The sequence below is a fragment of the Gavia stellata genome, chromosome 5, assembly GCF_030936135.1.
Source record: "Gavia stellata isolate bGavSte3 chromosome 5, bGavSte3.hap2, whole genome shotgun sequence".
Taxonomy (NCBI): Eukaryota; Metazoa; Chordata; class Aves; order Gaviiformes; family Gaviidae; genus Gavia; species Gavia stellata.
This window is the reverse complement of record NC_082598.1, coordinates 61,776,450-61,789,207: the sequence shown is the minus strand read 5'-3', so window position 1 is coordinate 61,789,207 and position 12,758 is coordinate 61,776,450. Positions and strand designations below refer to the sequence as shown.

The following is a 12,758-nucleotide window of genomic DNA, read 5'->3' as shown; positions in this document are numbered from 1 at the left end:
GCTTTGGTGAGGTACGGCAAGTAGCTGGCCAGGGCCGAAGCCTCAATATTCAGAGCACGTTGTGCAGGATCTTTGGCATCCCAGGCTCTGGCCAAAGGACAGTACAAGCTAATGACCTCGTGGGGTTGAGCTTGATGTGCTATAAGAGCCTCTGCCTCCAGAATTCATGTACGGCGTGCCTGTTATCCCTGGTTTTGCCTGTATTTGTAGCCCCAGGCTCATTGACTGATGTGGCGATGGCCTATGCTTTGCTTGTTTTGCGGGCTGAGGTGGGGGAAATGAACCAAACTTCTATTTTGAAGCTCTCTGCTGCACCGTTTGCATTTCAAAGGCCGTGGCCAGCATTTCGGGAGGACAGGTATTCCCAGATCACACTCCTGAACCAACATGAGTGACTTTTCAAACTGCAACCAGCATGCAGTGTGATCAGCAGGGAAAGCAGGGGGAAAAACAAAGCCAAATCTTTCAAAAAGTTTATTGTTTATTGGATTTTGCTTCTTTTCTTCTACTCTTCCCCCCAACTGTTTTCTTCCAAAAGGTTGCTTTTGGAAATTTTCTGTCCAAATTAAAGCATGGTCGAATGAAGCATGGGTTTTGGCATATTGTTCAGTTTGCTGTATTTTAACAAATGCAGTTTTTGAAAAGTATTTATTTTTCAAGCTACTCTTGGTGTCCAGCCCCAAGAACCCACTTGCCAAGAAGAAATCAGAAAGTGGAGGAAATTGCCTGAAAATAAGGGCTGGAGGGATCTGGCTTACAGAGGAGAGACTCTCTTAATTCTCCGCGCCATTGCCCTGGAGAGCCTTTCACACCTGTGTATACGAATACTGACTCTTGAATTTGGTGAGGTCAGACTGATAAAATATACGTTAAAGTATGAGGGGCATGGAAGGACGTCAGTGGTGAGAATAGGTAAAGAACATTTTTGCTGTCTTTCCCAGCCCTGCTTGGTAAAATTAATGCAAAAAGTATCATGTGGTTCTCAGAGGGGGAAAGGATATTCTGAACTGAAGCTGTGAAAAAGGAAAGAAAAGATAAAAAAGAAAAACGAAGGCTGGATGCAGGGAGCCCTTTTCTAAGCACAAGAGCTAAGGACTGGATGAAAATAACTAAGAAAAAAAAAAAATAACCCAACTTGTTGATAGGGCATGGCAATAAGCCTTTCCCATCTCTAATTTCAGTGATGCACGCGACTTGTTAAAAGCTGTGGTATATTAGGAGTGGGCCTCTTCCAACTCCCTTTGAAGGCATGAGCAAACTCTCACTGGTTTTAATCGACGCTACCATCAGACCTAGCCTGTAATTCACTCCTCTGCTGAAAAGTTCAGCTCTGCAGGGCAGAGCACTTCATAGGATGCAGAGTCTTTAATCTACGTGTACTGGCTTTCTCGCTTTTTAAAGATCTTTAACTGCCCCATTTCAGATGCAGTTCTCTTTGTCTGGAAGGGCCTGAGATGCTTTGCTGTCTTTTGCAGCGGGGATCTGGGCGGCCTTTGCCAAACAAAACTCTCCCTCTCGAGGGTTGGGGGAGGACAGTAAAGCCCAGCATTACATCTTGGCCTTCCTAGCGTTTAAACGTTTGTGTGTTTCCACCCAAATGGTTTAGTGATGGTTCAGAGCCATAAAACCTTCGTAAAGCAGCAAGCAAGTCAAGGCGCAGGGTCTGATCCCAGGGTGGCAGCAGTGGGGCAGAGCACTCGAGGTGCTGGCTCAGCGTTTGAGATCCAGCTTCAATTTCTTAGTCCCTGGCAGCTTTCCTGCCTGGCCTAAGGCAAAGCCCTCTGTCCGTAGTCTCCGTTTGGCAAAATGGAGATAATATCCCTGCACTACCTCATGGGTCTTCTATGTCTTGGGGCCCCTAAGCTCTAAGGTGATGGGAGACTGGGACACTGAGATGACTCGGAAGTGTCCTACCGAGGTCCTGAGCCCTAATAAGCTCCCAAGCTTTGCATGAGGTGTCCGTCATTGTGAAATAAACCCTGTGACATGGGGTCCTGGGATTAAAATGCAACCGATAACACTGAACAGAGCGGTTTTCTTCTTCCAGGTGTTGCAACCTTCCGGTGTCTTGCGCCAGACGGGATCTGGGAGCCCCAAGGACCTGATCTCAGCAACTGCTCTTCTCCCTGGATCAACCACATCACTCAGAAGGTAAAACCCTTCCCCTGTGTTGACTGCACCGAGTCTACACACTGACCTTCCTGAGCTTCCTGGTTGTTTTCACAACAGGGAACCCAAAGTGACCAACAGTCACACATAAAGCGTGAGCCATGCCTAGTAGCCAGGATTTGCAAGGAGAAAGCGAGACTGTAAAAAATCTGTTGGAAATTAAGGCAAAGAGGCTGAGGGAAAGGCAAAGGAGAGGGTCTGGAGAGTGGAATTAAACTCGAGTGAATGACAGTTCTTGTTTGTAGCAAGAAGAGGAGGAAGAAGGAGGAGGAGGTAGATGGACATATGGAAAATACTGACTTATTGCAAAAGGAAACTTTCCCTTTCATGCATTCTCAAGAATTTTCTCATACCACACAAGCACAGGGTGAACCCTGTAGCTGAGAAATCTTTACCAAAGAAAGGCAGGGCTCAATATGAAATGTTTGCATTGCGCTTCTGGCTTTCTGTTTTTAACTTCTGCCCAAATTGTAAAAGAACTGATGGAATAGAAAACAATGCCGCAGTAATGCATATCTTTTGACTCTTAAGTCCCTTGATGAATGTTTTGTAGCACTTCATCATTTATCAGTGTTAAAAGTGCATTAACATGTGACAATAGAAGTTCAAGACAAGCAGAGCTTATTTGGTAGCAATATGTTGAACGTTTTTGTTATTAATGCACAGTGGTGCTTTCAGCTGGTTTTATTACAAACAGAGACCAGATGTGTGTTTACGCTGCAGAGTCTGTGGGCTGAATCCTTATTAGAGCAATTTATGGGGATTTATTCGCTCCTTTAGCCAGAGCGAGTGGGTCCCAGCATTGCAGGCTAGCTGTGCTGCTGTGCAGTAGCAGCACTGCACTCCCGGAGCGAGCCCGTGCTCACTGGGATGGGGTCACCCTACAGACAAGACTCTTTGGCTTTCTCCTCCCTGTCCCTCATCTTAACTGAGGCTCAAAAACCTGCAAATCGCTAGCACATATGCCCCCGATCATCCCTATCTCACTTCGTCTATATTTATATCCATCCCTCCCCAAAGATGAGGGAAGACATCAATTAACGTGGGGCTGCTGTGGCACGGCGCAGCCATCACAAAGCCTGTGGTCCTTCTGTCCCACGCGGGAGGGTGGGCAGCTCTCCTGCTGTACGCTCAGCTAGGTGATTAATAAAGACTGCCTTTGCTGGCATTAGCAGCTGTGCGGCTCTTGTTTTATGACCCACGTTCTTATCCTGGAGGGGTTAATATTACTTACTCTAGCCATAATTCACCCAGGCAGCGGGGAGACCTCTTGCTGCTCGGTGAAGATGGCTAGTCCGTTAGCCATTAGCAGAGGGAAATAATAGCCTGTGCTGATGAAATCTCCATCAAGGTTAGGCTTATTTTATTTGAAACCACAGCTATCATTTGCGTAACAAATGAGCTCCGTTTAATTTGTTACGTGCTTTCAAAGCAGGCTAAAACTGAAGAGCCAGGTCTTCAGAAATGCCCAGCAGGTTACATTTGGGACTGGATTTTTTCTTTTTTATTGTTATTATTTTTCTGGAGGAATTTAGTTCTCTTCAGCTTTGGGAACCTTCCACCAGTCAGTGGAAAGACTAGGGGGATCTGCCAAATGACTCTGGATCTAAACTTTGGATGCCTGAGTGGAAATCCACTGGGATCTTGCGATATGTGGCCCAGCCTCTCTGGAGAGCTGCTTCAAAACATCCAGGCTTTCCAGGAGTGACTTTTGAGGGGAACGCTCTGCCAGGCTTGCTTAGGGGCTTGTGTTGGGGTTTGCATTCAGCAGGCTCTTTACAGCAAACACAGTTTTAAATTACTTACGAAATAACCGATAGCCACTTGGTTTCCCTGCCCAAGTGAGAGGCTTGGAAATCATCACTGCGCTTAGAGGGGACAGGACACTTCCCTGCCCCAAGCTTGAAGATTTGCTCCAGCACCTCTCTAATGCTGAAAAAGGAGCTTTTCTCCTCTAGGTCAAGCCAGCTCCTCTTCTTGCTGCTGTGGGGGCAGCTAGAGGAAGCAGCAAGCCAGCCATGGCACGGCACGAGGACACCGGGTGATCGCACCTTGCGGCTCAGCTCTCCTGCATCCCCAGCGCTCGGGTCCTCCTTGGCCACCCATCCCACAGCATCCGCGGCTGCAGCACAGCTTACCAAATGGGTAGAAATGCTTCGTTGGTAGCCAGGGTTCATACCTGCTCAGTGTGTCTTTGTTCCTAATCTGCTTTGTCTCCCAAAAATCTCTTCTGTCACCTGCTGGGTGCAGGCTGCTCAGGAAGAAGGGTGATGGGTGCCCTGGAGGGATTTCAGCCAAGCTGGAGAGGATGGTAGGGAAATGCTGAGCTTGCTTTAATGCCTCTGTAGTGAAGTAAGGCTTATTTCTTGCTTCTTTTCTTTCTCCTGCCATGCTCAGACCGTACATTGGGTGTTTGCCTGCTTGCATCATGGTATTAGGTTTTACAACCCTCTATTAGCTTCCATTAGAGTTATTGTGCTTGATGGAAGATCAGAACAAATGTCCGCTTCAGCAATTCATTGGCCTTCTGACATTTACTTTAACTTTATTGTTGGTGCCTACCATGCCCTCTTAACGTAGCAGGAGAATAAACTTGCCAGTGCAATTGAATTATGCACTGCTACCTGGGTTATTTCTAGAGCCAAGCAGTAAAAGGAAGCAAAAAGGTCAGCTCTGGATACATTGCATTGTCCTGATCATGAGGTCAGACATTCAGTCTCAGCCTGCTTGGTTTACCTCTTGCTTTCATCAGTACCGTCCTTGGCGCAGTGTGTGACTTGCCTGAAAATACCTTTTCCTTGCCGCAGCTTTCAGTTGTGGGCGCTTCCTGGGAGGAGAGGCACGGCCACGCTCAGCTTCAGGCCTCTGAAAGAGAGGAGGCCTCTTTCATAGCAGAATGGAAAGCGTTGTGTCCTTCATGAATGCATGATAAAGCCTCAGACTGTAAATCTAAAGCACATGCCACCCGTGTTCATATTGTCCTCCTGAAGACCCTGGATGATATAGTCACAAGGAGCAGATAAACCTTCATCAGGTCTTGTAGACCTGCTTGGGTGCGTCTGGCAGTGGGAGACGGGTTTTGTGGAGGACACCACCACATCCTAGTGCCCCGACCAGAGGGTGAGGTTGCAGTCCTGCTGACAGCGTGATGAAATCCTCCATCCAGGTGGCTTTGGACGGTCTGTTTTCAGAGTGCCAGCATGTACTGTCTGGAGTAGGTGCTACGGTTGGCAGATTATTAAAGGGACACGAAATGCGGATTAAGTTGTTTGAATAGCAGTGTTTCAAAAGCACTTTCTGAGTGTTCTCCAGCTCTGCTGAGAGAACATCTCAGCATCTCTGTCTGGAGAGCAGCGATGCAACTCTCTGTTGGATAACCAGTGTTTCTAACTAGTTAGTTATATCCTTAGGTATCATCTGATAAAAGAAAAAAGCAAAGCTGAATGGAATGGGATGTTCATCTTCCAGAAAAAAAAAAAGAGGATGATCGGTACACTCTGACTCTTTTCTATGACTGCTCACAAGTATAACAAAACCCCTGCCAAGGAAAGAAAATGGCCGTGAAGGCTTTGCAGTGGCAGAATTAGCCCACAGCCCCTTTCAGCCTTGCTACCTGACTGCTGGCAGCTGATGGTGCCCGATGAAACCTGTCAGATGTTTGGCTCTCCAGAAAATAGCATCAACTCCACGGCCTTTCCAGCTGATCGGTCCATCTATATGTCACAGTTTTTAAAAGTCCTTGTTCAATATTTCATACCATCTTTTTCTTTTTTATATCAGTCAGCCCCAGGCTGCAGGAAAATATATTTGCCTTTATTGACCGCCGGTGTTTCAGCATATTCGCTCCCTTCCCAGCATTTTTCTTATTTCTTCTGAATTTTCTTCCCTAAATACTTCTTTTCTGCAATTTCTCTCAGTTTTATTCTACTGTCCTCTTCTGCAGTTGGTTCTCTCTGAGAAAGGGAGGGCTGAAACAGCGAGCGATGCTGCAGGAAGGTCGTTGTAGTCTTTCCGGAGACAAAGCTCCCTGCTTCTGTTCCTTGGCATACGTGAAAGAGGCAGGAATATATGCCTTCTCCAACAACCGTTATTTCACAGTCTTTTCAGTCATAAGAAGACGTGGGATAGTGGTACCAACTTGGAAAATATTAGCAAAGCGTTGCACAGCGTGATTTCAGGTATGCCAATGCTCATTTGTAAATCTGGCCTGAATCCTGTCAGGATGCTCAAGTGGAAGAAGGGAGCAATTTTTTTGACAGACGTAGGAAACTATGGTTTGTGTGTTGGCGTTTTTGGCAGGAAACATTTTTTTCTCTCCTTCAAATTAGCATTCCAAGACTAGATTTAATCAATTTGTAAAAGGCAAAAAAAAAAAAAAAATCACCCAAAACAACCAGAAACCCAATTTGGTTTGAACAGAATGTTTTCTTTTAGCCCAGAATCCTTTTTGATTTTTAATTTTTTTTCATAATCAAGATAGAAAGTTTAAAGAAAATAGTCTCACATCAGAGAGAGATGTATTATTTTTAATTCCCATTATTGTTCTTAAGCCTCTCAGTAGAAAGCTCAGCTACTTGCACATTTTTTCCCTACTTGCTTGCCTCTCAATGACAGCCTGACCCTTGAAGAACCTCAAAGGATTGTTCCCGTGTTCCTGTGTGATTATGTCAGTGTTTGGGTTAAAGAGTAGTACGTGTTTTAGAAGAAATACCTCATGAAGAGCTGGTCTTCCATGCAGCAATAGTGAAGAGGAAGACGTGGAGAGGTGCTTTATAGAAGGGTATTAAGTTAGTAATGCATCCTCTTGGGCAGCTTTGCTGAGCATTCCGTAGAATTAACCAAAAAAGGGGCTCAGTCCTGTTGTTGTAGGAGACCAGACATATATCTTAGGCCTGGAATATCCAGCCAGCATTTGGGACTGATAACAGAAGTTGCGTTTGACAGGGCTGAATAGGAGACATTTCAATTTCAGTGGAAAATGCTCAAAAGAATTGGGGAAATCAGCATTAACGTGTCATACGGCCATCATTTTGGATACCCCTCGCATTATGCACACAGGTAGGATGGAAGGAGTGTCTCAGCACTGTTGTCGGGACTTGTAGCTGCATTTTCTGGGTGACAATGAATAGGTTTGGAAATGAGTGTCAGGGCTAGGAAGTAGCTTCATCACCTGTCAACCAGAGACGTTGGCCCAAGGGAACGGCAGGTCTCTGTGTTTTTGGGAAACCTGGGTGCGTGAAATGAATTTGGGTAAACGCTTCTGTGTCCCAGGAGTTCACAGATTTTGAGCTTTAATGTGCCTTTTCTCAGGCATTTCCTCCATTGTTGCCCACTTTGGGGTGTTTATTTGGTCCCACTAGAATTCCTCAGATTTGCAGTTTTTAGGATCAGTCCAAGATAAAAGGAGAAGTGTTTATTAGTGACCAGCCCGCACCACTTTAGCAGACAGGTAGGAACGACGGCAGCCCTGCAGTTGCATGCAACAAGAGGCTTATTACAGGGAAAGCAAACTCTCGGGTTTGCTTTTGTAGCAGCTGAGCAATTTGCTCTGAGCATGCCAGCTTGCATAGGTGCATGGTCCAAGAGAAAATATTGAGTAGCAGGGTTTTTTTCTAATGTTTCTATAAGAAAACCTTGCACTCCTGCAGTTTTCTGCAAGGCTCACAGAAACACCGTGTGTCATGCTAAGCTCCAGCCATGAACTGCAGGAAAATGTTGAAATCGATTTCTTTATGTAAAGGGATTTCATGCAGTCATTCTTTAAAGTTCTGAGTGCCGACAGAAGAGGTGAAAATTCAGCCTCTATGCTGATGCGTGTCTTACTTTAGCTGCTTAGGAGAGTAGGCAGATATAAGAATAGGATCTGGTTTCTATGGCATTGTGTGTAACAAGAAATAATTCGATTTTTGAATATATGTTATCATTGCTCTAATGGGAAGAACAACACATTATCTCTTTTACTTATCTTATTGATATCATCATATGCTTTAATTCTCTGAAGATGAGCATATGAACATCCTCAGTTAGATTTCATTAAATCAGATGGGCTGTTGCTGTCAAATTGATGGAAGTAAGTTATTCATTTATAACTCAGCTAATTGATTTACAGAGAGGTAGAAGCTCAGCCTGCATTCTTTCCTTAGAATCTCGCTTTTATAATAAGCACCAGAAATTGAGGGAACAAGAGAAATACCTGATTTCTAACTGTTGGAAGATAAGACAATTGGAAATTTCATGTGAAGAACCCAGCAGAGCTGGTCATTGAGCCCAGCAGAGAAGCAGGAGCTTCATTTAAATGGCATCCTGTGTAATTTCTCTTTATCCCTGGCATATTCCCCATAGATCACATTCCAGATCACAGTGGTGTGTAATGAAAAAAAGACCAGCAACCTGCAACAGTATTTTCATAGTGGGCTGCTCATAGAAAGGAGATGGGACCAGCTGCCCTGTCCCCAGTCCCCATGGCACAGAAGAGGAAAGGGGCACCAGATAGGGAGAGCAAAACGGAGAAAGAAACGGGGAGAAGCTGGAGGGGAGAAGAGAGAGTTTCCTAAATAATTACACAGTGAATTTCACTGCAGGTGATTCGTGAGTTTTATGACTCAACTAGACAATAAAAGTCTTTTAACAGAAGATTCAACCAAACAGCCTACTTGGTTTTCCCTTCCATCAGGCCTCTGCTTGAAGCCTTAAGCCCTTTGCTCCAGAGTTAGTGTGCTTTTATGTGCTGAGAATCACTAGCCTCGTTACAGATGTAGTGGCTAGTGTGATAAGGAGCATGTCTCCTGCGTGCAAATGCTAAGTGGTAAATTAGCACCTGATTATTAAATCCACGTGATGGGAACTGTGAACTTTTTTCTCTTGTTCATCTGGGCTATGTCATCTATTTTTGTTCCTTTTACGAGGAACTTTTTTGCACAGGAGTTGTAACAAAAATCATCTCTTCGCTATCAAATAATCTGGAATCGGAAAGTGCTCTTTCTTGACAGGAAAGACTATTTACATGGTTTGGTTTTTTTCAAGTGGCATAGATAAGGCAGTGGGATAAGCTAACCGAAGCCCTCCCTAGCATGGACATCCCACGGAAAGCAATGACGTCTTTGGTTGCATCTGCTGCAGTGCAAAGAAGCAGCTGCCCCTCACTTCCAGCAGTGGCCTGTGAGAAGATCGGAAATTGTTGGGTTGAAGCCAACACGCTGACCGTAGCTGGCAAAACCACTTGCGTTTAAACCATACTCAAATGCTGTACGTGATCAATCCATGGAGACCCTTGCCGTGGTTTCCTTCTTGGGAACGTCTTCTCTTCCTCTCTTCTTTTCTTCTCTTCTTCTTCTCCCTTCTTCTTCTTCTTCTTGAGGGGAGTTGACTCGCTTAACACTGTGGGGCTGGAAGGGACTGGAGTAACATCATACCAACAGCCAGGGGCAACCTTTTACTCTGCTTTCTCAATTGCAGATGAAGTCGGGGGAGATGGCTGCCAACATTGCCCGGGAGCTTGCGGAGCACACAAAAAACCACTTGTACGCTGGCGACATCACGTACTCTGTGTCCGCCATGGTCCAGCTGGTGAACTTGCTTGACGTACAGCTCCGAAACCTGACTCCGGGCGGGAAGGACAGTGCTGCACGCAGCTTAAATAAGGTAAAAACAAAGGGGCTTGGGAAGGGACAGGAGGCTGAAGAAGGGTTTGCCTCTCCCTGGAGAGCTATTATAAATGTCTTTCTGCACAACTGCCATTTTAGGGCAGTGATTCTTTCACAGTAGACAAGAGTACCTGGCAGTTTTTCGTTTACAGTGTGTTTTATTCTGCTGAGAAACGAAACAGTTGTAAATGCCAAGTGTACTATTGGTGCTGGGAAATGTATACCCTTAGATGTGTAGATATATGAACTCCAGGTACTTCATTGGGGTCTCAGCTCTCATAGCTCAGGATGAGAATAACTCAAGTGATGCCGTGGCAATTATTTTGGACTTGTGCCAGCGTGAATGAGACCAGAATTTCGTCCAGTGTTTCCAGTGCTGAATTGGTCTGTGAAATGCCATGTAATATGATCCAGAAAAGCTGAATATTTAAAGCCCCCAGAGACAGAGAGTCTGGATTTTGATTTTTTTCATCTTGTAACATTACAAGATGCTGATGTGAAGATCAAATGAACACTTTTATGCATGAATATAAACAAATAAAAGCAGACAGAAACATTTATTTACACTGGAGAAACATTTACCAAAGGCACCCAAGATGCCATCAGATTTACACTTAAGGTCTTCAGGATGGTTCAGTATTAGAGGGCCTTTTTAGTGATGACCTGTGACTTAGCCCAGAAGCACCTTAGTGCATGATGACGGTGTGGTTTCTGTGCCCCCTCTTTGAGAAGAACTATTAGTCCTTTTGTTATTTCCAGAATTAAGTGGAATTGCTACATACTAAAGGTGCTAGAAGTTGCCAGTCATGGGAGGAAATAAGAGCTGTGGAGTCCGTAAGAATGCATTTCAAGTTGAGGGTTTCCTTGGTCCAAGGCCCTCTTCATCGCTGAATCTCATGTAAACAGATGGGATAGGACTTATATAGGATTCAGACAGTGAATTGTGCGGGCCTGGTCATCAGAAAAAAGAGCAGCTGAACCCTGTGGCTACAAGGACGTGGTTATATTGACCACCCAGTTAAAACAAGACACAGAATTTTGTCCTCAGCTGCATAGCTGGCTCTGACAGCCCTGGCATCCATGTAAGTGAGAACAGAACTCGGTCCCAAGGTTATACAGGCAATAAATGATCCCAGCTAAGCCTGAAATCTCTTATGTCTCTTCTGAAGAGAAATAATTTTCAGAGAAGTAACGTTGTCTTTTTTCTTGGAAGTTATTATTGTAGACTTAACGCTGTTTTAAATGCAAAGGGCTTCTGGATTGTTTAAGATTACAGCCGCATGGGAATTGAAGTCCTGCATCTCATGTGCTTTGCATGTGCTGTGAATTGGGTTATCCTGATGCTTTTAATTAGTGCTTCCAGCTATTTTATAACAATGTAGGTAATAGTTGTATTAACTGTTACATCAGCATAACATTATTTGTTGTAATCATACCATGGTTCTGTGTTTGAAATGATGGTAATGTCTGACAATATCAGGTAAAACCAGCAATTAATGTCACCTACTAACGGGTTTCATGGTTGTAGTCTGCTCGCTGTTCTGAGTCTGCCCTAGCCACACCCAACATTTTGTCACTTCAGCTTTGCAAGCACGTGTTTTTCATCGTTTTTATATCCCGCCTTCCGATACTTGTTTCCATCACATGAAATGGGGTTGTACCATGGGGGCAGGTATGAGTTAGCGAGGGGAGGGGAAGACTGGGCAAGGCAGAGCTCCTCGGCTCGGCTGTCGCTCCTGGGGGGTCCCCCTCGCAGGTTCCACCCCCCCCCCCCCCCCCCCCCCCCCCCCCCCCCCCGCCATCAGCTTTGCACAAGCAGCTCATACAAATCAATTGCACTCCGCATGAAAATTCTGAACCACGTGGAGTCCTGCAAAACAGCGATGCGAGTCAGTGATCCAAATGACAGGCTCGGTAATTTACTTGCTCTCATTCCCCACTTAATTCTTTAGAAGAGCAACTGCTCTGTGTTCATTTAAGAATGCATGAATTCAACTTGGAAGTAGTACTGGGCAAACAAAAGGCAGCAGAGTTACTGCTCCATTTTCCCCTTCACTGATCAAGAGTATTTCCTGAAAAAAAAAGGAAAAAAGTCATTTGCAAAGAGTTTTGTTTAGTGCTGTTTAGTCAGAAAGAAGAAATAAAGTAAGCACTAGTCATTAAATATTCTTTTAATCATGAAAGGAAATGTGCTGGGGATCTGAAAGTAATCACCTGTGCTGTTTCGTACTGGGTTGTGGTTTTTTTTTTTTACAAGCCGATGTACAATGAATTGAAATAAACTGGCATAATCAGAATTTTTAAAAGCCATCACCTTTCAGGAGCCACTTCCCTGTCACTAAAAGCTTTATGCTTTCCACTGGATCAGGCTTAATTAAGGTAATAATTGTTCTATTGCAGACTGGCAAGACCCCTGAGTGGATAGCTCTGTAATTTTCAGCAAGGCTTTCTTTGATCTTCATTTGTTTCTGTAAAGCCTTCGTACTGGCCAAGTTTACCCAGAGGAAGACTTCTACTGTTACAAATTGATGAATTAGAAATTGAAATTAGGCATTGCGTGATACCTGGGTGTATTTTGTTTATTTCAGAGCCTCAAAACTCTCGGGGACAAATTTAGCTCTCAGCCGTACTAATGGGATGCACTGCTGTGAGTTGAGAGCACGAGTTACCCCGAATCTCTATTGATGTGCAATTTCCAACCCAGGCACATCAGCAAAAACAAACCTGGCCGAGCCAGTGGCTCTGAGCAGCCTGATTTTGCGAGGTTTAGTTGCACCGATGCAGAGCTCACCAATTCCGGCTCACTGCTGCAGACTGCCTGCGAAGTCCCGGGGAGGTCAATAAGAGCCTGTTTGAATTCCGTGACACACGCAGGTGCAGTTATCGGGCAGGAGACATGCAAATGCCTGTCAAAGCACAGTCCTAAACGAGGCTCCTGTGGATAAG

General features: G+C 44.9%; 1 protein-coding gene across 13 annotated transcripts in view; it reads left to right on the top strand.

Annotated features, from left to right (window-relative positions):
• Window positions 1–12,758, top strand: part of ADGRL3 (adhesion G protein-coupled receptor L3) — a 275,585-nt gene that overhangs the window by 175,096 nt on the left and 87,731 nt on the right. For all 13 annotated transcript variants that reach the window (XM_059818013.1, XM_059818018.1, XM_059818014.1 and 10 more), the window contains 2 exons: window positions 2,048–2,151; window positions 9,625–9,810. In XM_059818013.1, coding sequence (XP_059673996.1) covers window positions 2,048–2,151; window positions 9,625–9,810 — 290 coding nt within the window. The remainder of the gene's footprint in view (window positions 1–2,047; window positions 2,152–9,624; window positions 9,811–12,758) is intronic.